The sequence below is a fragment of the Callithrix jacchus genome, chromosome 3, assembly GCF_049354715.1.
Source record: "Callithrix jacchus isolate 240 chromosome 3, calJac240_pri, whole genome shotgun sequence".
In the NCBI taxonomy this organism is placed as follows: domain Eukaryota; kingdom Metazoa; phylum Chordata; class Mammalia; order Primates; family Cebidae; genus Callithrix; species Callithrix jacchus.
This window is the reverse complement of record NC_133504.1, coordinates 16,163,321-16,189,206: the sequence shown is the minus strand read 5'-3', so window position 1 is coordinate 16,189,206 and position 25,886 is coordinate 16,163,321. Positions and strand designations below refer to the sequence as shown.

Below are 25,886 nucleotides of genomic sequence, written 5' to 3'. Positions count from 1 at the left end.
GATAAACAACAGAATTTCATTCTCTCAAAATTTTGGAGTTTGAGAGGCCAAAATCGAGGTGTCAGAAGGGAAAATCTCCCTTTGTAGAGACTCAGGGAAGAATCCTTCCTTGACACTTTGAGTTTTTGGTGGCTCAAGGAATTACTTGGCTTGTGACAGCATTACTGCAGTCCTTATATCCATGGTTATGTGGGTTTCCATGTGGCCTTCTCTATTATGTGACTGTGTCTTCTCACCTTCTCCTTTCTAATAAAGACACTTGTCATTAGATTTAGGGAACACCATAATCCAGGTCTCATCTCTAGGTCCTTACCTTATTTATCTGCAAAGAGTTCTTTCTTCCAAATAAGAGAACATGCACAGGTTCCTGGGGTTAGGACACAGGACATGTCTTTTTGGAGACCACCATCAAATCGACCACAGATAGTAGCACCTCTGTTTTTGAACATAGTACTCATAAATATATACTTTCTTTTCTATTTCCCTTTCTAAGAGCCTACCTCAAAACGCTGCCTAATTCATGAAGTACTGATGTTGGCTAAGAAGAGATTTTAATTATCCACTCCAGAAATCATGTAGAATAAAGAATAGTCAAATGTTTTATTATTACGGTTTGAATAGTCTCAAAATAGAACAGAAAAATGAAGCATCAAACAACTGGATATTTTCCCCTTTTATATTTGAAGTATAGATTTAACTCTAAGGCAGCATTTGCAAATAGATGTCATTTTTATTTTTAAACAATTTGAAAATATTTTTTATCACATACCTTTGTTTTTTTTGTATTTTTACTTATTTTATTTTATTTTATTTTTTAAAATTTATTTATTATTCTTTACATTCTGGGGTACATGTGCAGATCGTGCAGGTTTCTTACATAAGTACACACATGCCATGGTGGTGGTTTGCTGCATCTATTGCCCCATCATCTGCATTAGGTGTTTCTCCTCATGCTATCCCTCCCCAATCCCTGCACCCCCTGCTGTTCCTCCCCTAGCCTCCCACCCCTGAGGCCCTGGTGCACAGTGTTCTCCTCCCTGAGTCCATGTGTTCCCATTGTTCAACATCCACTTATGAGTGAGAATATGCTGAGTTTGGTTTTCTGTTCTTGTGTCAGTTTGCTGAGAATGATGGTTTTCAGTTTCATCCATGTCCCTGCAAAAGACATGAACTCATCCTTTTTTAAGGCTGTGTAGTATTTCATGGTGTATATGTGCCACATTTTCTTTAATCAGTCTATTGTTAATGGGCATTTGGGTTGGTTCAAAGTCATTGAAATTTGAAATGCTTAGTAACTAGCCAGGTGAATAGGGTATGTAAAGAAATGAGGTAGCAGCATGTATGAAAACATTCAGAGGAAAGGAAATATGATTTGTTTGAAAATCTTAAAGAATACTGTAGTTTCTGGTATAGAAATTCTGGTGAGAAATCACCCGATAAAATGGGAGAGATGGCCTGGTGTGACTAAAGAAGTTACTTTGAAAGTAAAAAAAAAACCATTGAATTATTTGAGGCAATATTTGTTTTGTTAATTATGATTTCTTAGTAGAGTGAACAATTTAGTGTTGATAATTGAGTCAAGCATAAATTTTCAGTGACATAACATGAAAAAATTATTAGAATACTCTACAAATGAAAACATGAAGCTGTTACTACCCAGATCCACTGAAAAAATAAGACGATTAGTATTTTGTGCTTTCTGATGCAATTGAGTATGGAGTACATGGGACTATCTGTGAGATATTCTCATTAAAATACTTGGCCTGAATCTAATCAAACGTCTAGAATTAAATTCCATTTATATGGGGAAATGGATAGCATGGGAAAAATATAGATGCACCTAGAAAGTAGACACATTAGGTCACGGTACATGCGAATGGACTACTAACAGAGTGAGCGGGACACATATAGACTGTAAGAAACTTACGAGACACAATCGAATACATGTGCAATATGCGGTCTTTATGGCTCTTATTCACATAAGTGGTGTAATTTTTATGATGTCAGACAAATTTAATTCTTGATTAGGTGTAAATTTATACAAAGGAAGCACTTGGTAATTTTTCTTGAAAAATACTGGCTTTATTATTAAGTCTGTGTCCTCTGTTTAGGGAATTGGTGGTAAAATGACATGTGGAATTTATTTTAAAGGGCTCACACACACACACAAAAAAGACGAAGGGATACATATAAACCACATGTAGCAAAATCCTGGTAAGTTGGGAAAGGAAGATTCACTGTACTTTCCTCACTATTTTAAATATATATTTTAGGTTTTATTAAAATTTTGTAAAAGATGATGTTTTCACTGACAGAAATAGAATGAAAAACTTGAAGGACAAAGAGTAAATGTTAACTGAAACATAGTTTGATCTTATTTGTACTTCCTCTTAAGCTATCTTTTGTGACTCAATTCACAGGTCATCTGCTAATTAAATACATTATCATCTAGGATAATAAAATATTTTTCAATAAATTATATATGTTTTAAAGGCCCAACGCCCAGTACTTGAGAGTGTGACTGCATCTAGAGATAAGGTCTGTGAAGAGGTGATTCGAATTAAAAAAAGTCATTACGGTGGGCTTGAATCCAATTTAACTAGTGTCTTTATAAGTAGCGAAAATCAGTACACACAAGAGGCATCAAGGATTATATGCACAGAGAAAAATCCATGTGAGGCCCCAGTCAGAAGGGAGCCATCTGTAAGCCAAAGGAAAAGGCTCCAGGAGAAACCAGTCCTGCCAACATTTTGATCTCAGCCTTCTAGATACCATAACTGAGACAAAAATTGTTTAAGCCACTCAGTCTGTCATATTATATTTTTGCTTTGTCAGCCCTACTAAACTAATACAGCATTGTAGAGACTACAGAAGTGTAAAGATCAGAACCCCCAAAATAATGAAAATATGAAACATGAAGGAAATTAATACAGATTCTTAAGAGACCATAATCTACCTATTTAAGTAAAAATATTTTACTATGTAGCTAATGTTTTTTGGACTAGATCATTTATTCTCAAGGACAGATTTTAAATGCATTAGTACAGTATTGTATCTGGTTAAAATTGAGTTTAGGAAATGTAGTGGGCCATGTAAATTAAGAAATTTAATTAAAAAATAAATATAAACATGTAAGAGTAAAACCTTTAATATCGAAAGTTGAATTTAACCACAAGATTATGAATACCTGATTTTTAAAAGACAATTTGTGAAATCCTTTTTGCATTTGCAAAATTCTGTATGTATATGTTCATAAGTGTTTGGCCAGGTGAGTAGGCAAAAAAATTAAAAATAAAAAACACAGTAAAATAATGAGCAGGAGATGGTGGTTTATGGAAGTCAAAGAGAACTGGGTATCAGAGTGAACTCCACCGATATTAACTACTGACTCACACTACCAGAATCTTTAGTTATCATTTCACAGGGAAGAAGAGGACTATATATATCTTAGTTTTTTTAGTGTTGCTATAACAGTATACATAAGACTGGATGATTTATAAAGAACAGAGATATATTTGGCTCATGATTCTAGGTCTTGTGAGTGACTCCCTCATGCTGCTTCCTCTCATGCCAGAAAGCAGAAGGGTGCAAAAAGATTACAGGGTAAGGGAGGAAGGAAGAGAGAGAGAAACCAAGGAAACCAGACTCTTTCAAACAACCGGCTCTCATGGAAAATAAGCCATTCACTCAACAGTGAGAACTCATTCCCCCTAATAAGTGCATTAATCTATTCATAAGAGGTCTGCCCCCATGACCCAAACATCGCATACCAGGCATCACCTCCCAATACTACTACATCGGGGATCAAACTTTAACATGCGTTTTCATGGGGAGAAACCACATCAAGCTCTATTACCTCTGTCTGTCTGTCTATCTGTCTATCTATCTATCTATCTATTTATCTGTCTATCTGTCATCTATCTATCTACCTACCTACGTACCTACCTACCTACGTACCTACCTACCTACCTACCTTTATACGATTATAAGACACATGAGGTTTATTATAAGAAACTGCCTCCTGTGATTATGAAACCTTGAAACACAAAGATCAGGGCACTAGCAGATTTGATGTCTGGTGAAAGCCTAAATTTCTTTATAAGGAGGAGGTCTCCTTATAAAGGAGGACTCGTTTTCATGACCTCATTTAAAACTAATTTATATCCACAGAAAATAACATTACCCTGAAGATAACGGCTTCAATATATGAATTAGTAGGTATACAATTCTGACCATATCAGTGGGTCCCAGGACAACAAATTCATGTCTTTCTCAAAAGCAAAATACAGTCATCCCTTGACATCCAAGGAGGGTTGGCCCCAGGACCTCTCACAGATAGCAAAACCGGGATGCTCAAGTTTCTGATATAAAATGTTGTAATATTTGCATATAACTTATACATGTCCTTTTATATACTTTAAATCGTTTCTATATTACTTACAATACCTAGTACAATGTAAATGTGATGTAAATATTTGCTATACTGCATTGTTTAGGGAGTAAATGACAAGAAAAATGAATCTTCACATGTTCAGTAGAGATGCAATTTTTTCCCAAATGTGTTTGATTTACAGATGGTTGAATCTATGGATGTGAAAGCCACAGATATGGAAGACTGACTGTATATTCATTCCATCCTAACAGCCTCAACAGCCTTACTTGATTTTGGCATCAACTCTGAAGTCTAAAATTCAAAACTTCATCTAAGCATTTTTTAAATCAGATATGGGTGAGACTCCAAGTAAAAATCTATCCTGAAACTAAACATCCCTCCAGCTATGAAACTGTAAGACTAGATAAGTTAAGCCATTTCAAAATACAGCTATAGGACAGGAGTAGGATAGACATCCTATTCCAAAGACAAGTATCTGAAGAAAGACATGGATAATGTATCTCAAGATAGCTCCAAACCTAGCAAGGCAAATATCATTAAATGTTAAATGTTAATCCTGTCTGGCTTGACACTCTGCCTTTCAGAACCACTGGGGTAGCACTTCTGACTCCATGGCTCTGCTGGTCATGGGCCATACACCCAAGGATCTGGGGTCCGGGTGCCTGGCCTGGGTTAGTCAAGATAATGTCCCTCACCTTTGAGACCAAAGAGGCATCCCAGTGATCTCTGAATTGCCTTTCGGATCATTCTTCCATTCTCTTAGAGAACAGCCTATATTTGTAGCAGAAAAGCAAGATAATTAAGTCCTATAAAATGAAAGTCCAAGAGCTTCATTTCATCCCGTCACCCTCCCTTTCAGTTCACACTGGCAGCATTCCTGCTCATGTAATCCTATATGTGTGTTTTCCTGTGTGTATTGCCCTTCTAAACACTTTGTGTGTGTATTATAAAAAAATTTTAATTGTGCTAGCTTCCATTTGGATGAGTTTGCTAGTGCCTCCCTTATTAATTATTGCAGTCTTTGGACAGCGGGGGGTGGGGAGTTGGGCAGAGATAGCATGGGGAGAAATGCCAGATGGGGAGGAAGGCAGCCAATCACACTGCTATGTGTGTACCTATGCAACAATCTTGCATGTTCTTTACATATACCCCAAAACCTAAAATGCAATTAAAAAAAAAAACTTATTGTAGCTTCACCTATTTCTAAGATGATTCAATAAAGCCACAAAACTTCTAACATTTTTTACTTCCTTTTTAATCAGAAGTACATCTCTAAACTTGAACTTGGTGTGCATGTTGTTTGTTCTCAGCAATCTTGAATCGTGCTGGTTTCTTCTTTCAGTGGCAATTATTTGACTTTTAACATCTGCTACATTCATGTCATCTTCCATTCTGCAGCTCATTCTGACTACCCAGTGAATAGGGAAATAGGTAGTGTAACTATGTCAACTTTGTACTTCTCTATAAAGATTATTGTGGATATTCTTAGGGAATTTGAACATTCATATAAACTTTAAAATCAGTTTGCCACTTTCTACCAACACACACACACACACACACACACACACACACACACACACACGAGAGCTTAATGTAATTTTGATTGGTGTTGTCTTAAATCTGTAAGTCAATTAGGAAAATAAAATCGCCACTCTCATAGATCATCTTCAAGTACTAGTACCCTGAATTTTATGAAATTCATTTCCTTCATTTAAAGTCACATAAATCCTCTCTACTTCATTGTTGCTATTTGTATTTTTGCATAAGGTGTTTAGTTCTAGAATAAAAAAGAGAGAGAGAGAGAAAAGAGAGCACATTCAGTCTAGAAAATTCAGTGTTCACAAAGCCTTTCCCATCCTGTAGTCAGATCTGTCATTAGAAAATTTACTGTCTTATTTCCCAGTATTTGGAAAAATTAACATCATCATCCTCTTCCTTTTTAATCATCATCATCATTATCATTGTCTTCTTTAATATCATTGTATACTTTAAATAACATTACAGAACCAATAAAAGGAAAATTAAAAAAATTCTGCATAGTATGTCAGAATCTTAACTGCTAAAATGAATTAAAATTGAACCTAGTTTAAATGTCTTCACTTTAAAAATACATTTTTTCTGATTATAAATAGAATTTATATGTATTTGAAAAAAATGTTTAGAGAAAGGCCCCACAAAGAAAATATAAGTAACTCTCAAATTCACAATTCCAGGGAATACCAATGTTAATATTTATGTATACTTCACAATAAACTATACAAAATAAATGAATAAAAATACAGGAATATTTATAGTAATGTGCATACATAAAACAATCCTATACAAATATCATTTCTTAAAGTTAAAATTATGTTAGTTACTTTCTATCATGCCTTTATGTTTAGAAACAAACACCACGTATTTTGATGAGATGCTTAATATTATTTAAAAATATAATTTACATGATTACTGCCCCATATAAAATGAAATATGATTAATTTAGCTATTTACTCAAAGTTGAGAATTGTTCACATATTTTTGCTATTATGAGTAATGCTATGATATTTTTTCCTTAAATATTTGGTTATCTTACTTAATATTACTCTGGAATAATTTCTTAAAAGGAAACTCTGGATTTTGACCATATTGCCACCTTTGCTCTTCAGTGTGAAGCTTGATTTATCATTCTATATTTTGTATTAGAAGGCACCTGTCTCTTCACATCACCACTGACTGTAAGTGACATCATCTTTTATTACAACAACTTGATAGATACAAGAGAATAATATATGGACTGTACGTTCCTGGAAGAAAAATTCACAAGAAGAGAATAGGCACAGATTAAAAGACAATGGGATTAGTTATTAGGAAGATGAATACAATGAAGAGGATGCAGTAGGTAGAATAATTGTTTCCTAGAGATGTTTCTGTCCTAATCCCTGAAACTGACAAGAATTCTGATTTCCATGGTATAAGGAATTAAGGTTGCAGATAGAATCAAGGTTGCTAATCAGACACCCTTAAAATAGGGAGATTTCCTTGTATTACACGGTGAGTTCTAAGTAATCCCAAAGGTTCTTGTAAGTCAAAGAGGGAAGCAAAGGGCGCAGAGTCAAAATGAAGTGATTTGAGACTGATTTGATCTGTTATCTCCAGCCACCCTTGAAAATTGAAGGAATAAGTCTATAAGCCACGTAATGTGGGTGGCTTCCAGAAGCTGGAAAGGAATGAGAAACAGATTTTCCCTTTAAACCTCCAGAGAGAAACTCAGTCCTGCTGACACTTTCATTTTGGCCGAGATTCATTTTAGCCTTCAGAACTACAAAACTATAAGGTAATAAATTTGTGTTGCTTTAAGACAATGAGATTGTGGCGATTTGTTACAGCAGCCATAGGAAACTAATGGAAAAGCTAAAAGAAAAATAAACATACTGTGGTAGTTTTAAAACCTATATTGTTGCCAAAATATTCCATGCAAATCCCCTTCATAGTGTTATCTTATGATCTGTTTTATTTTTGTGGCATCTGTAGTAATGTTGCCTCTTTCGTTTCTGACATTGAGTTTTCTTTTTTCTTTGTCTAGCTAACATTTATTAATTTTATTTGCCTTTACTTAAAAACTGTGTTAATAGTCTATTTTAAGCTGACAAGTTCAATAGCACACAGAAACTCCAGAATAATCTCTACAGTCACACACAGAAGCTCTGACACACTACCCCACACTTTATTTTATTGTTGTTGCAATTTAAATATATTTACATTTTGTATCTTTTAACATATTGTGTTTAGGTTTTTTTTTTTTTTTTTTAGATGGAATTTCGCTGTTAGCCAGACTGGAGTGCAATGGTGTGATCTTGGCTCACCACAACCTCCACCTTCTGGGTTCAAGGAATTCTCCTTCCTCAGCCTCCTGAGTAGCTGGGATTACAGGCACGCATGACCATGCCCAGCTAATTTTTGTATTTTTAGTAGAGATGGGGTTTCACCTTTTTGACCAGGATGGTCTCGATCTCTTGACCTCGTGATCCACCAGCCTCGGCCTCCCAAAGTGCTGGGATTATAGGCTTGAGCCATCGCACCTGTCCTTGTTTGGTTTTTAAAATACTTTTGTCTTTTGACTTTTATACTAGAATTAAAAATTATTATTACTGTCATCATTTCACTATGTATATGTATATGAAAACCTATTGTATACCATAAATTTATACAATAACATATTTGGAATGAGTTTAAAAAGTCATTTACACACCACTCTTGCAGTAATACAGTATCTGTGTTTGTCTCTACACTTTCCTTAACTACCAAGTTATATACTTTCTTATGCTAGGTGTTGCTGTTTAGTATCCTATCATTTCAACTTGAAGAACTCCTTGTAGCATTTTTTTCTAAGGCAGGTATATACTACTGGTGATGATTTCTCTCAGCTTCTGTTTATTTTATTTTACTTTTATTTTTTATTATACTTTAAGTTCTGGGGTACATGTGCAGAACATGCAGGTTTGTTACATAAGTATACATGTGCTATGGTGGTTTGCTGCATCCATCCTCTGTCATCTACATTAGGTATTTCTCCTAATGTTATCCTTCTTCAATCCCCCCACACCCTGCTATTCCTCCCCTAGACCCCGCCCCGCCGACAGGCCCCAGTATGTGATGTTCCCCTCCCTGTGTCCATGTGTTCTCATTGCTCAACACCCACTTATGAGTGAGAACATGTGGCATTTGGTTTTCTGTTCTTGTGTTTGTTGAGAATGATGGTTTCCAGCTTCATCCATTTCCCTGCAAAGGACATGAACTCATCCTATTTTAGTGCTGCATAATATTCCATGGTGTATATCTGCCACATTTTCTTTATCCAGTCTATCATTGATAGGCATTTGGGTTGGTTCCAAGTCTTTGCTATTGTAAACAGTGCCACAATAAATGTACACGTGCATGTGTCTTTGTAATAGAATGATTTATAATCCTTTCTGGAGGCCTCTCACTATCTGACTTCAAACTATATTATAAGGCTACAGTAATCAAAACAGCTTTTGTTTATTTTAAATAGTCTTTATCTTTCTTCCACTATTAAAGACCAGGCATGTGTAGTCCTGGAGAGGTTGGGTGCTGGGCACATTATTAATTCTTTTCTTCTCTAGAAGAAAGCTGACACTTGGAATATTTTGTCTGCTTGCTCTGTGCTGAACAGAAGGGAGGATCTATGGTGTCCAGCAGCACAAGCTTCCATCTACATTCTTCTCTGATGTGCTAGACTGTGGAAGGCCACTCAGAGCTCTAAGACTGGCTAGTAAGATGCCAGTTCTTTGGATAGCCCCAGAGAAATGGGCTTGGATGCACCAGTCAAGTTGTCCCCATACCCTCCCTAACCCCAGGAGAAAGCTGAGAGCTGGGATTTTTTTGTCTGTTATCTATGTGCTGAGAAGTAGGGAGGATGTATGGTGTCTACCTGTTCAAGCCCCATCTCCATTCTCCCACAGGTGTCAAAACTGTGTCAGACCCGTTCGAGCTCTAAAACTAATTGGAAAGATGCTAGAGCTTTGCGCAGCCACTGAGAAGCTGGAGTGTCAGACACAGAGATCAACGCTCTTCCTCCTTAGCACTCTTCCTCTCATCTGCTTACTCTATGCCAAGAAGTAGGGGGATCTGTGGCATCCACCAGCTCAAGCCACCATCTCCGTCCTCTGCAGAAGGCTAGATTGTGGTAGACCAGTCAGAGTTGCAACTGACGCAAGTCTTTCATGTATAAAGGCCCTTTAAAAATTTTGAAGTACCAAACACAAATCAATCTCTTGCAATGACTGGGAGAAGCTGGGTACTAGGGGTTCTCTTTATGATTGCATGGCAGTGCACTGGGAACAGGGACTCCACTGAGAGAGTGTTCTGAATCTCCCTACTAAATTTGGTAACTCTTGATTTTTCATTTTTGCAGGGTGTAGTAGTCATTCAATTAGCTTCAGCATTTCTTACAAAGATAATTTTTTCAAAAATTGTTGTTTTTACAATTTATTTTTCATACTTTAAGTTCTGGGGTACATGTGCGGAACGTGCAGGTTTGTTACATAGGTATACATGTGCCTTGGTGGTTTGCTGCATCCATCACCCTACCATCTACATTAGGTATTTCTCCTAAGGCTATCCCTTCCCAATCTCCCCACTGTCTGCTATCCCTCCCCCAGCCTCCCCAACCCTCGACAAGCCCCAGTATGTGATGTCCCCCTCTCTATCCATGTGTTCTCATTGTTCAGCACCCACTTATGAGTGAGAGCATGAGGTGTTTGGTTTTCTGTTCTTATGTCAGTTTGCTGAGAATGATGGTTTCCAGCTTCATCCATGTCCCTGCAAAGAATATTAATTCATTATTTTTTATGGCTGCATAGTATTCCATGATGTATATCTGCCACATTTTTTTAATCTAGTCTATCATTGATGGGCATTTGGGCTGGTTCCAAGTCTTTGCTATTGTGAACAGTGCTGCAGTACACATATGTGTGCATGTGTCTTTATACTAGAATGATTTATAATCCTTTGGGTATATACCTAGTAATGGGATTGCTGAGTCAAATGGTATTTCTAGCTCTAGATCCTTGAGGAATCACCACACTGTCTTCCACAATGGTTGAACTAGTTTACACTCCTACCAAAATTATAAAAGTGCTTCTATTTCTCCATACCCTCTCCAGCACCTGTTGTCTCCTGATTTTTTAATGACTATCATTTTAACTGGCGTGAGATGGTGGTATCTCAATGTTGTTTTTCTCTTGTAAATTTTTTTGAGTTCTTTGTTGATTCTAGATACTAGCCCTTTGTCAGATGGGTAGATTGCAAAAAATGTTTCCCATTCTGTTGGTTGCGAGTTCACTGTAATTATAGTTTCTTTTGCTGTGCAGGAGCTCTTAAGTTTAATTAAATCCCATTTGTCTATTTTGGCTTCTGTTTCCATTGCTTTTGATGTTTTAGTCATGAAGTCCTTGCCCATGCCTATGTCCTGAATGGTATTGCCTAGGTTTTCTTCTGGGGTTTTATGGTGTTAGGTCTTACATTTAAATCTTTAATCCATCTAGAGTTAATTTTTGTATAGGGTGTAAGGTAGGGATCCAGTCTCAGCTTTCTTCACACGGCTGGCCAATTTCCTCAACACCATTTATTAAATAGGAAATGCTTTCCCCATGCTTGTTTTTGTCAGGTTTGTCAAAGATCAGATGGTTGTAGATGTGTGGCATTACTTCTGGGGCCTATGTTCTGTTCCATTGGTCTATATCTCTTGTTTTGGTAACAGTACCATGCTGTTTTGATTACTGTAGCCTTGTTTGAAGTCAGGTAATGTGATGCCTCCAGCTTTGTTTTTGTGCTTAGAATTGTCTTGTCCATGCAGGCTCTTTTTTGGTTCCATATGAATTTTAAGGTTTTTTTTTTTTTCAATCCTGTGATTAAAGTCAATGATAGCTTGATGGGGATAGCATTGAATCTATAAATTACGTTGGACAATGTGGTCATTTTCATGATGCTGATTCTTCGTAGCCATGAACATGAAATGTTTTCCATGTGTCCTCTCTTATTTTCCTGAGCAGTGGTTTGTAGTTCTTCTTTAAGAGCTCCTTCATGTCCCTTCCTGGTTGTATTCCTAGGTATTTTATTCTTTTCATGGCAATTGTGAATGGGAGTTTACTCATGATTTGGCTCTCTGTTTGTCTGTCACTGGTTTATAGGAATGATTATGATTTTTGCACATTGATTTTAATCCTGAGACTTTGCTGAAGTTGCTTATCAGCTTAAGGAGATTTGGGGCTGAGATAATATGGTCCTCCAAAATGTAGTCACATCATCTGCAAATAGGCACAATTTGACTTCCTCTTTTCCTAACTGAATACAACTTATTTCTTTTTCTTGCCTGATTACCCTAGCCAGAACTTCCAATACTATGTTGAATGGGAGTGGTGATAGAGGGCATCCTTGTCTTGTGCCAGTTTTCAAAGAGAATCTTTCCAGTTTTTGTCCATTCAGTATAATATTGGCTGTGGGTCTGTCATAAATAGCTCAAATTATTTTCAGGTACATTCCATTGATACCTAGTTTATTGAGAGTCTTTAGCATAAAGGGCTGTTGAATTTTATCAATGCCCTTCTCTGCATCTGTTGAGATCATCATGTGTTTTTTGTCTTTGGTTCTGTTTATGTGATGATGGATGATGTTTATAGATTTGCCTATGTTGAACCAGCTTTGCATCCCAGAGATGAAGCTGACTTGATTATGATGGATAAACTTTTTGAGGTGTTGTTGGATTCAGTTTGTCAGTATTTTATTGAGGATTTCCCATCAATGTTCATCATAGATATTGGCCTGAAATTTTCTTTTTTAGTTGTGTCTCTGCCAGATTTTGGTATCAGGATGATGTTGGTCTCATAAAATGAGTTATGGGGGATTTCCTCTTTTTGTATTGTTGGGAATAGTTTCAGAAGAAATGGTACCAGCTCCTCTTTGTACCTCTGGTAGAATTTGGCTGTGAACCAGTCTGGTCCTGGACTTTTTTTCATTGGTATGCTCTTTATTGCTGCCTCAACTTCAGACCTTGTTATTGATCTATTCAGGGATTCAACATCTTCCTGGTTTAGTCTGTCCCTCAGACCACAGGGCAATCAAATTAGAACTAAGGATTAAGAAACTCACCCAAGACCACATACCTATTGGAAACTAAATAACCTGCTCCTGAATGATGACTGGATGAAGAAAGAAATGAAGGCAGAAATAAAAATGTTCTTCAAAACCAATGAGAACAAAGACACAGCACACCAGAAATTGCAGGACACATTAAAAGCAGTGTCTGCAGGGAAATTTATAGCACTAAATGCCTGCAAGAGACATGAGGAAACGTTTAAAATCGACACCCCACATCATGATTAAAAGAACTAGAGGTGCAAGATCAAACAAATTCAAAAGCTAGCGGAAGACAAGTAATAACTAAGATGAGAGCAGAACTGAAGTAGACAGAGACACAAGAAAACCCTTCAAAAAATCAATAAATCCAGGAGCTGGTTTTTTGAAAAGATCAACAAAATAAACCGCTATCCAAACTAATAAAAAGGAAAAGAGAAAAGAATCAAATAGGTGCAATAAAAAAATGATCAAGAGGATATGACCACTGATTCCACAGAAATACAAACTACCATGAGAGATTACTACATACACCTCCGTGCACATAAATCAGTATATCCAGGAGAAATGGAAAAACTCTTGGACACTTACAGCATCCCCAAAACTGTTGGTGATATGTGTTCTGGGAGGTAGGAGAGTGCGGAACTTCCATTTTGCTGACGTCACTCTGTAGGAGATGCTTGATCCTAATTAAATTTTCTATTTTAGAAGATAGTTGCCTTTCTATGTTTAGAGTGTATATTCTGGTGTGCTTTTGTGGACTGAGTAACAAAAAAGTTTAATTTTGATAGCCCTTTTAATATCGTTATACTTTACTTTGCTTTCTGACTCTGAAGGGGTTTCAACTCAATCACTGATGGTGCCACCTGGGGCAGAAGGCTCTTTCTAGGCCACTCATGTCATCGGGCCACTTTCACACCTGAAGATGGAAGAAGCAGAAACCATCAGGCTTTGGTATTCCTATGTCATCTGATAGAAGGCTAGGAAATATCAGGCTTTATGGATAATACTTCTGTGGCTCATTCAGGTACCACTTCACTGGACTAATTCTACAACAGGGTTATATCAGCTATCTAGGGCTTCACTGATGCCTCTGAAGGCAGATCAGTTAGGTAGTTACCTGGTTACTGAATGAGGGTTAGGTTGGTCATCCAGTGCTGTGATGTTTCCAATATAGGTGGAATGGACAGCCCACCAGTGCACTGAAAGTGGAGTGTGTTTTGGGTAGGCCTGTCAAATCTGAAATTGCCACTGTGGATGAATCAACACACACATATGTCCTGACTCCAAAGAAGGGGCTGGAGCACCTCACCATGTCTTTGTTGAGCTTTTCAATTTTTAGCCATTTGGCCAGAAAGTGAAATCTTTTCTTTATTTTTTTTCCTTTTTTTTTTTTTCCTGCTATGCTTGTTGGAGGTTTGGGGTTAAAGATCCATCTAGCAGTCAGTTTGGGATATACATGAGAGGTAAGAAGAAACTCAGATAACTCACTCTGCTCAAGTACAGAGGTCACCAGTCAGAATTTTTCTTTTTATTAACCATCCTCCTATATTCTAGGTCCATGAGTTTTCAGAGTCTTTTTGTTGTTGTTCATTAACTTGTTTCACAGCATTAAATTGTATTTAGAAGGAAGGATCAGGAAAAACAATCTATACAACTTTGTTCCAGAGCGTGAATTTTCCATAAATGTTGAATAATATTCTTCTTTAAAAATGTAATACAGTGTAAACATATTTTGGGTAATATTTATTTCACTTCAAGAACAATCACCTTCAAGTCAACCATTATTCATTACATAAAGAATTAAGCCAGGCATTATCTGAGGTACCAATATTTGTGAAAGATACAGTGATGCTCTTGAGGATCGTCCTGTCTGACAAGACTAGTGAGAAGAGGAAGTTAGGGAGGAAAAAGAAAACTAAATAAATATCATGTCATAGAAAGGTATATGGTAAGTACCATAAAAATTGGAAGTAACATAAGAATGGTTTATTAAAATGTCTCTTAGATAAATGTTATCAACTAATGTATCATTTGTAGTCAAATAGAAAAAGCTATTAATGCTTATAATAATTTAACATGTGTAAATTGAAACTGTCTCAGAAATTTAAGATATAAGTTCAGCTTACCCATAAGAACTTTTTGTTTTCATTATTTATTGTGAAAATATTTGCAAATAATTACCTATAAAGAACTGTATAGTGAATCAAGTTTCCATTATTATATTCAATAACCATCCATGTATGGCCAAGTTTTATTTTCTGTACGCTCCCTACTCCCTTTTCCCTATCAATATTTAAAAGCAAATTCTAGGCAATTTCTTGAGTCATTCCTTGATCAAAGCATTAATCACTTTATCTGATCCTTTTCCCTTTCTCCCCTTCCCCACTGTATTCTCTTATAATCACACTCATCCATGTGCTGCTTTTCGTTTTACCTACAGTGCTGCAGCTCTGATGGTTCAACTCTGCCAGAAGAGGGATTTTTAATGATTAGTGCCACACACTGACCAATTCAGAAGAAGGAGCCACACCCTCTGTGACTCCAGCCCTGACTTCTCCTCTGGATCAGTGTTTCCATAACAGTGACTTCAAAATCACTGTGATTTGAAGCCTTGTGGAACATGAAGGTGTTACTCCTGCTGCACTGGCTTGGGGTGTTTCTGTCCTGTTCTGGACACATCCAGGATGATCACCCACAATATCACAGCACCCCAGATGTGGTGATTCCCGTGAGGATAACTGGTACTGCCAGAGGCATGAAAGCTCCAGGCTGGCTCTCCTATGTCCTGCACTTTGGGGGCCAGAAACACATTATCCACATAAAGGTTAAGAAACTTTTGATCTCCAAACACCTCCCTGTGTTCACCTACACAGACCAAGGTGCTATCCTTGAAGACCAGCCTTTTGTCCAGAATAACTGCTACTATCATGGTTATGTGGAAGGGGACTCAGAATCCCTGGTTTCCCTCAGTACCTGTTTCGGGGGATTTCAAGGAATACTACAGATAAATGACATTGCTTATGAAATCAAGCCCCTGGCATCTTCTACCACATTTGAACATCTGGTGTATAAGATGGACAATGAGGAAAAACAATTTCCAACCGTGAGATCCGGATTGATGCAAAATGAAATAACATGCCAAATAGAATTTGAAGAAATTGATAATTCCACTCTGAAGCAAAGTTCTTATGAGGGCTGGTGGATCCATTTTAGGATTATTGAAATTGTCTTTGTGGTTGATAATAATCTATACATTCGTTATGAAAGGAATGAGTCAAAGTTGCTGGAGGATCTATATGTTATTGTTAATGTAGTGGATTCCATTTTGGATGTACTTGGTGTGAAGGTGTTATTATTTGGTTTGGAGATCTGGACTAACAGAAATCCCATTGTAGTAGATGATGTAAGGAAATCTATGTACCTATTTTGCAACTGGAAGTTGGACAACATTAATCCCCGGCTACAACCTGATGCCACACATCTTTTCACAAATCTAGGATTAAGAGGGTTAAGTGGCTTAGCAGTGCAGGGAGGAATGTGCAAACCACAGCGTAGTTGTGCAGTTGTTACTTTTCTGAACAAAACTTTGGGCCCTTTTGCAATTGCAGTGACTCATCATCTAGGTCATAATTTGGGCATGAGCCATGATATTTATCCATGTAGGTGTTCACAGCATGTATGCATAATGCATGGATTTAACCCACCAGTAACTAAATTTAGCAACTGCAGTTATGGTGCTTTTTGGTCTACTGCAGGGCGGTCACGGTGTTTGATTGAACATCTATACACAAAGGACATCTTTAGTGTGAAGCGCTGTGGGAACGGTGTTGTTGAAGAAGAAGAGGAATGTGACTGTGGACTTTTAAAGCGTTGTGCAAAAGATCCCTGCTGTCTGTCAAACTGCACTCTGACTGATGGTTCTACCTGTGCTTTTGGACTTTGTTGCAAAAACTGCAAGTTCTTACCATCAGGGGAAGTGTGTAGAAAGGAGGTCAGTGAATGCGACCTTCCAGAATGGTGCAATGGAACTTCCCATAAGTGCCCAGATGATGTATATGTGGAAGATGGGATTCCATGTGGGGAGAAGGCCTACTGCTATGAAAAGAGATGTCATGACCGCAATGAACAGTGTCAGAGGATTTTTGGTGCAGGGGCAAAGACTGCAAGACAGATTTGCTACACACAATTGAACACTTTAGGTGAGCGTGTTGGTAACTGTGGTATCAAAGATGCTACATACATAAAATGTAATATCTCCGATGTCCAGTGTGGAAGAATTCAGTGTGAGAATGTGACCGAAATTCCCAATTTGCATGATCATTCTACTGTGCTTGGGGCTCGCTTCAAGGAAATAATGTGCTGGAGTACTGATTACCATTTTGGGATGAAGGGACCTGATATTGGTGAAGTGAAAGATGGCACAGAGTGTGGGACAGATCATATATGCATCCATAGGCACTGTGTCCACATAAAAATCTTGAATAGCAATTGCTCACCTGCATTTTGTCACAAGAGGGGCATCTGCAACAATAAACATCACTGCCATTGCAATTACTTGTGGGACCCTCCCAACTGCCTGATAGAAGGCTATGGAGGTAGTGTTGACAGTGGCCCACCCCCTAAGAGAAGGAAGAAAGAGTTTTGTTTTCTGTGTATATTGTTGCCTATTGTTTTGTTTATTTTATTATGTTTTCTTTATGGACTTTGTAAAAAGAAAAAGGCTACAAAAAAACAGCAAGATGTTCAGCCTCTATCTGCAAAAGAAGAGGAAAAAATTCAGCATCAACCTTCCCAGACTCAACCCCCTGTGACGCCTTCCCAGAGTCAACCTCGGGTGACGCCTTCCCAGAGTCAACCTCCTGTGACGGCTTCCCAGAGTCAACCTCGGGTGATACCTTCCCAGAGTCAACCTCGGGTGACGCCTTCCCAGAGTCAACCTCCTGTGATGGCTTCCCAGAGTCAACCGCGGGTGATACCTTCCCAGAGTCAACCTCGGGTGACGCCTTCCCAGAGTCAACCCCCTGTGACGCCTTCCCAGAGTCGACCTCACGTGACGCCTTCCCAGAGTCGACCTCCTGTGACGCCTTCCCAGGGTCGACCCCCTGTGACGCCTTCCCAGGGTCGACCTCCTGTGACGCCTTCCCAGAGTCGACCTCACGTGACGCCTTCCCAGAGTCAAACTGGGAAACAAAAGCAATCAGTCCCAATTCAAAAAACTGTATCCAGAAAAGGTACATTAAAAAAATAATTTCTAGTATGTTTCTACTTATGCTTCATTGTTTTAAATAATTTGAAAGTTTATTTCTCTCAAAAACTTTCTATTTTCTAAAAAAGCCATAGCCTATATGTGGCATACCTGTTTTTAACTTGTTTCTCAGCTTCCAAATCCTTTCTTCATTTTCACTCAGCTTTATAGGAACCATACTTCTGCTAGACCAGCCCTCTTCCTATAGGGTTTTGCAACAGGAAGAATGAATTGGAAATTAGAAATCTGGGAGATCTGTTTTCTTTCTATCAGTGTTTCCTGAATAATAGATTTTACACTGGTAACAATACTTGGTTTTGATCTCCCCCTACTTTTTAAATCTCACTCCAGAAAAAATCATGCTCTGCTATCTGGTGTGTTACACTCAGGGTTCTGGATTACAGCTCTTCAAGCTTTTTACTAATGTCCCAAACTTCCAACAGCAGCTGAGCAATACCTGTTGTTGGAGTTCTGAGTTTGAGATCCACGGGGCCAGTCCTACTATCTTCTAGGTTCAACCATCACCTGTCTTTTCCATTTGCTACTTAGCTTCCTGAATTGAATCTTCTCGTTGTTGTTGTTTTTGCAATTAGTAGTTTATATTTAGTAGCCAATTAGTAACATGGTGTCTATCTTAACTTGTTCTGTTCTTCAACTGCTGTTTACCTGGTTACTTATATTTAATTATATTCCTCCAAAATCACTCATGTGGTTTCCCTTTTTCTGACTGAGCTCTGTTATAGCACTAATCTTGGTATAATGGATGAAGCAGGAGTGAGAAGGCATTATATGCTTTATTTTTTTAAATTTACTTTTAATGTTTATGTGTTTTTCTTTTTCTTTTTGGTTTTTTACCATTGCCCTTCACTATCTCTGAAAAAATTACTTAAACTTATCGACAGTTTACTTCAAAATAGGGTGGGATAATAATAACAGTTCTCTTTCAACTTCTGGCTTCCTTAGATTATAAAATGAGATGAAGCACAGCACTATTCACAGCAACAAAGACGTGGAATCAACCTAGGTGCTCATCACTTGTGGGTTGGCGTATTAGTCAGAATTCTCTAGAGGGACAGAACCAATGGAATACACACACACACACACACACACACACACACATGCACATACACACACACGTAGGGAACCGGCCCTGTACATCACCAGTGGGTACCCTGTGTCTGGTGGTGACAAAGGAATGGGAAAAAGACAGATTAAGAGATATAGTGGGACCAGGGGGCCATCACTCATTACTTTGGAGGAGACAGTGAAGGCCCTGAGCTCTGATCATCCACACTATTTATTGATTACAATCACGCTGATCTATAGGGTAGGGGTGGAGTAATGGTGGAGTAAATCCGTGAGCTGGAAGTGAATCAGTGGCCGGAACTGGTGTGGCATCCTAAGGATTGAAAACAGTAGCAGTTTGAGAGTTTCACAAAATAAGAACATGTGGTTATCTTTAGCTTATTATCTATGTGCAGTTGGTAGAACGTGGGCCTTAGAAGGAAGCTACAAGTCTGGCTACATCATAGTGCTATGAAGGGGTTTTATGTCATTGAGTACAATGTTTAGGTAGTAGAGCCTAGGTCACCCTGCACTGTAACATGATGCATGGAAAGGCCTTCCTCCTCAGAGGCCTCCTGCGGCCTTCAGTGGTTTGTTGTTCCTCGTTTGTATGTTACTCATAACCGATTTATGTAGGCACTCTGTAAGTCCTTTCTCCTTTGCTGCTTCTCCCAACACACACACACACACGCACAGGTGTATATGTATGTATACATGTACATATATATATATATAGCTCAAGTATTAACTCACACAGTCACAAGGTTCTGCAGTGGGCCCTCTGCAGGTTGTGGAGCAAAGAAAGCCAGTCTGAGTTCCTAAACTGAAGAACATGAAGTCTGATGTTCAAAGGCAGGAATATCCAGCTCAGGAGAAAGATGCAGGCTGGGAGGCTAGGCTAGTCTCTTTTCACATTTTTCTGCCTGCTTATAGTCTAGCTGTGCTGGCAGTTGATCAGATTACGGCAACTCAGATTAAGGGTGGGTCTGCCTTCCCCAGCCTACTGACTTAAATGTTAATCTCCTTTGGCCACACCCACATAGACACATTCAGGATCAGTACTTTCTATCCTTCAATTCAATCAAGTTGACACTATTAACCATCACAAGTCCACCCCTTGTCAACTTGAACCCATACACATGTCTTGAGGTCATATATAGTCTTCAAATAAAGACAATTATAAGGTCATAATTGCATCTAACATAAGACAACTGGAAAGGCATCAATCCCCAAACCAACTAGTATTACATAAAATTAACAATACTTGAATGGTGATATGAAGTCAGTAAATATTATGTCACATATTACATGACAAAGGAAATAAAATGAAGATTTTTTTTTTGAGACAGAGTCTCACTCTGCCACCAGGTGCCAGGCTGGAGTGCAGTGGCACAATCTTGGCTCACTGCAACCTCCACCTCCCGGGTTCAAGCAATTCTCCTGCCTCAGCCTCCCGCTGGGACCACAGGCACGTGACACCATGCCAGCTAATTTTTGCATTTTTAGTAGAGATGGGGTTTCACCATGTTGGCCAGGATAGTCTCGATCTCTTGACCTTGTGATCCGCCCACCTTGGCCTCCCAAAGTGCTTGGATTACAGGTTTGAGCCACTGCGCCCGGCCAAAGAGACTTTCTTAATACAAGTTTATACATGCACAAAAATGGACAAAAATGGTTTTAACAAAAGGCGGAGTAAATACTCATGACAATTTCAGTTGTCATTTTTGCAGCTGGGCATGTGGTCATGGCTGCTATTGATGACTAGTCTCTTCTGCTACCCATTCTGTCATCCCTTTGCCTTCAGCAAGCACCTCAGTAGATCGTGTATTTTGTTGCTGTTGTTTTCGTTTGTTTGATTGTTTTTTGGTGGAGTGAGTGACCCAAAGCTTCCATCCTGAAGGGTCTTGGTCATTTGTAGTCTTGCCTGGATTAAGCTATTGTAGTTTCCCATTGACCTTAATCACAAGGCATGGTAATACTAAGAGACGCCCTGATGGATCTCCTGTATTCCATGCATAATCTTCCTTACCTCCATTGTGGAGTAACAGACTGATTTCCTCTTAATTGTCTGGGTGAATCACCCCAGTCAACACTGTAACGCCTTTCTTAGCCTGTTGCCTTAAAGGTAGGAGGAGCCCAAAGTGTTCAGATGGAAATCTGAACTTCCAGTTTAATGGAATGGTTGTTGTGTCTCCCGGTGGCAATGTTCCTCCCACTGGAACTAAGACCTCTAGGCATAAGAATGTAATGTCACAGAAACAGGAGGCAAAATTTTTGCTAGTGGATCACTATGAGTGATGGTGAGTGGTACCACTTCCACCCCTTGATTCCTGGAGCCATGAATCCTGGCTATGGAAGAAACAGTACCATATGTTGCATGCTGATTCAGAACATACACAGCCTTCTGGAGAACTTTACCCTAGCCATGCTAAGTATTGTCACCTAGCTGGCATTGTAATTGTGACATCAAAAGGCCATTCTATAAATCCAACTGCTTCAGGATGATAGGAAACATGATAAGACCAGTGAATTCCATAAGCATGAGCTCACTGCTACACTTCTTTATCTGCAAAGTAAGTGCCTTGGTAAGGGGCAATGCTGTATGGAATACTACGATGATGAATAAGGCATTCTGTGAGTCCATGGATGATAGTCTTAGAAGAAGCATTGCGTGCAGGATAGGCAAACCCATATTTGGGAGTAGGTATCTGTTCCCGTGGGGACAAACCTCTGCCTTGCCATGATGGAAGAGGTCCAATATAATCAACATGCCACCAGGGAGCTGGCTGATTGCCCCAAGGAATGGTGACAAATCTAGGGCTCAGTTTCGGTCTCTGCTCCTGGCAAATTGGGAACTCAGCAGGGGTCTTAGCCAAGTCAGCCTTGGTGAGTGGAAGTCTAGGTTGCTGCCCACGCATAACCTCTGTCTCTACCACCACAGCCACTTTGTTGATGGGGCCATTAGTTGATGATGAGTGGCTGAGGAAAGAGGCTGATTGATGTCCGCAGAACAGGGATCTTATGCACGTGCTTATTAAAATCCTCCTCTGCTGAGGTCACCTGTTGGTGAGCACTCACATGAGATACAAATATCTTCACAGTTTTTGACCACTTAGAGAGGTCTATTCACATGCCTCTTCCCCAAATTTCTTTGTCACCAGTTTTCCAATCATGCTTCTCCCAAATCCCAGGCTATCCAACCAAACCATTGGCAACAGCTCGTGAATCAGTATATAATCACGTATCTGGCCATTTCTCCTTCCATGTAAAGTGCACAACCCGGTGCATTGCTCCAAGTTCTGTCCACTGGGAAGATTTATCTTCACGGCTGTCCTTCAGGGATGTCCTAGAAAGCGGCTGAGTGCTGCAGCTGCCCACTTTTGGGTGGTGCCTGGGTACTGTGCAGAACCATCTGTGAACCAGGCCCTAGTCTTCCCTTCCTCTCAACTGATCATAGGGAACTCCCCATGGGGATATTGGTGCAGGCTGGGGGAGAGAAGGCAGGATGACAGGAGTGGAGACCATGGGCATTTGAGCCACTTCTCCTTATAACTTACTTGGGCCTGCTGGACATGCTTAAGCCTGATCACATATATATCACTTCCATTTGATAATGAAATGTTTCTGTGCATTACCTGATTTATGGCTAAATGGGTCAGAAAGCACCCAGTTCATGACAGGCAGTTCAGGTCACATAGTGACTTGATGACCTATAGTCAGACATTCAGTTTCCACCAAAACCAGTAACAGGCCAAAAGTTTTCTCTCAAAAGGAGGGTAGTTGTCTGCAGAAGATGACAGGGCCTTGCTCCAAGATCCTAGAGGTCTCTGCTCTGATTCACCTATAGGCACCTGCCAAAGGCTCCAAACAGCATCCCTATCTGCCACTAACACCTCAAGCACCATTGGTTCTGTGGGGTCATATGGCCCAAGTGGCACAGCAGGCTGGACCTGTTGTAGAACCTTCTCCTGTTCTGGACCCCACTCAAACTGGAAGCCTTTCGGATCATTTGATAAATGGGCTGGAGTAATACACCCAAATGAAGAATGTGTTGCCTCCAAAATACAAATATTGGCCCACTAGGCACGGTGCCTCTTTCTGATTTTAGGAGGAGCCAAATGCAACAACTTATCTTTTACCTTAGAAGAGTTATCTCCACAGGCCCCACACCACTGAACACCTAGACATATTACTGAGGTAGAAGGTCCCTGAATTTTAGTCAGATTTATTTTCCATCTCTGGCATGCAAATATCTCACCAATAAGTCCAGTGCGTTTGCTACTTCCTGCTCACTGGATCCAGTCAGCATAATGTCATCAATGTAATGGACCAGTGTGATGTCTTGTGGAAGTGAGAAGTGATCAGGGTCTCTCTGAATAACATTATGACACAAAGATGGGGAATTGATATACCCATGAGACAGGACAGTAAAGGTACATTGCGGGCCTTGCCCACTGAAGACATTGTTTCTGGTGGGCCTTATGGACAGGAATGGAAAAAACAGATTTGCCAAGTCAATGGCTGCATACCAGATACCAGGAGATGTTTCAATTTTCTCAAGCAATGAAACAACATCTGATACAGCAGCTGCAGCTGGAATCCACCACTTGGTTAAACTTAGCATAATCCACTGTCATTCTCGAAGATGCATCTGTCTTCTGCACAGGACAAATGGGTGAGTTGAACGGGGATGTGGTGGGAATCACCACCCCTGCGACTTTCAAGTACTTAGTGGTGGCCCTAATCTCCACAATCATTCCAGGGATGCAATATTGTTTTTGATTTACTATTTTTCTAGATAGAGGTTTTAATGGCTTGCATTTGACCTTTCCCGCCTAGTAGAACTTACCCTCCCAGTCGGGCAGTCAATATGGGGGTACTGCTAGCTGCTAAGAATGTCTATGCCAATTAAGTATTCTGGCACTGGGGAAATGACCACAGGCTGAGTCCAGGGACCCACTGGACCCACTGTAAGTTGGACCTGAGCTAAAACTCCATTAATTACCTGGCCTCTCCATAAGCCCGTACTTTAACTAGAGGACTCAATGACATTTGTGGACCCCCTGGGAATCAACGTGAGCTCAGACGTGGTGTCCAGTAGTCCTCAAAATGTCTGAACACTTCCTATTCTCCAATGCACAGTTACCATGGTAAAGGGTTAAAGGTCTCCTTGGGGAATGAGTGGAGGAAGATTCACTGCATAAATTGTCAGCAATGTAGTGGGAGCCTTCCTCAAAGGGACCCAGCCTCCCCTTCATTCAAGGGACTCTGGGGTCTGGAAATTGATTGAGGGGCCATGATTCTCTGTTTTGATAATTTAAATTACTCTTTTTTCCATTTGATCTAGAAGTTTTCTGCTTGATTTCCTTTCCATTTTGCATAGCCAAAGTCTTTGAAAACGGTTGTTTTTATTAAGAGTATAACTAAATATAAACATCTTTGAGTAACGTCTATCTGTGGACACATGGTACTCCCTCATTCAATTCCACTATTGTTAATTGTGTTATTCCACAAAGATACCCATCACTATTTTTGTAAAGAATAACTGATACTTTGTAGTTTGACTGGAAGAGGCAAAGATATGACAAATAATTATTTGTTGCATGGAAGTATATATTAAAAAACATGAAAAAATATGAAAGTATTTTTTATATATCTATCCAGAGTAATGCAACTAAATAATGTGTCACTTGACACTGAAAGGAAGAACATTGATATTTATTCCAATTCAGTATGTATAAATTAAGATTTCCTCATCAAAACAAGACATATGTTCAGTTTCAGATTAAGAGCCTTTCCTTTTAAATATTTATGAAAATGTTCACACATATACATATATTTTGATAATAGCACAATTAATCCATGTGTCCTTCATCTGGGTTCAGGATTTGTCAACTGGCAGCTAATTGTCATTCTTTAGTATACAGTCTGAGTCTGCCTCACTAGTGTTTAAGAGTAAAGCCAATGTAGTATTATCTATTGAGTCACGTGTTGAGCCAAACACTAATCCATCTTCACCCATACCTTCCTGCTTCTCCTTCACCCTGGCCTATTTATAACACCACCTACGTGTCTGCCCTTTTTCTTTTTCTTTTGTCTTTTAATTTGGCTGCTCTGATAGATGGACTGCCAGAAAACAGACCACTAAGGGTCAGCATTGCAGAAAACCAACCAAAGGAGGAAGACAAACCAATCTTGCCTCCTGCCTTCCCCTCCCTTTTGTTCTCATTCATAGCTCCATCATGGTGACTCCCTAATGGCTGCAGGTGAGACCCTGCTGCATATGAGGATCACACTCCTGCTGCTCTCACAGAAGGTGTTTCTGTTCCTTTTTGGATGGGCCCAGATTGGGCACAAGACCACAGCCCCCCAGAAGTCGCGATAACCCTGAGGGTAACTAGCACTGGTAGTGGTATGAATCCTTCAAGCTGGCTCTCCTGTAGCTTGCAATTTGGAAATAAGAGACATATTATCCACGTCAGAGTCAAGAGGCTTTTGATTTCCAAACACCTCCCACTGTTCACCTGCACAGACCAAAGTGCTCTCCTT

At 39.3% G+C, this 25,886-nt stretch overlaps 1 protein-coding gene across 12 annotated transcripts in view; it reads left to right on the top strand.

Annotated features, from left to right (window-relative positions):
* ADAM29 (ADAM metallopeptidase domain 29) overlaps positions 1-25,886 on the top strand; it is a 57,453-nt gene that overhangs the window by 20,732 nt on the left and 10,835 nt on the right. For 2 of the 12 annotated variants that reach the window (XR_008479970.2, XM_035292602.3), the window contains exons 4-7: positions 4,575-4,729; positions 6,997-7,107; positions 7,529-7,706; positions 15,468-18,258. Coding sequence is in view for 10 of the 12 variants with exons in the window: in XM_035292602.3 (XP_035148493.2) it covers positions 15,648-18,258 (2,611 nt within the window). In the remaining 2 variants the exon portion in view is untranslated. Of the gene's footprint in view, positions 1-4,574; positions 4,730-6,996; positions 7,108-7,528; positions 7,707-9,852; positions 13,841-13,860; positions 14,052-15,467; positions 18,285-25,886 lie in introns of those variants that run through there. The other 10 variants (XR_008479978.2, XM_078366236.1, XM_078366234.1 and 7 more) reach the window with 10 other exon arrangements.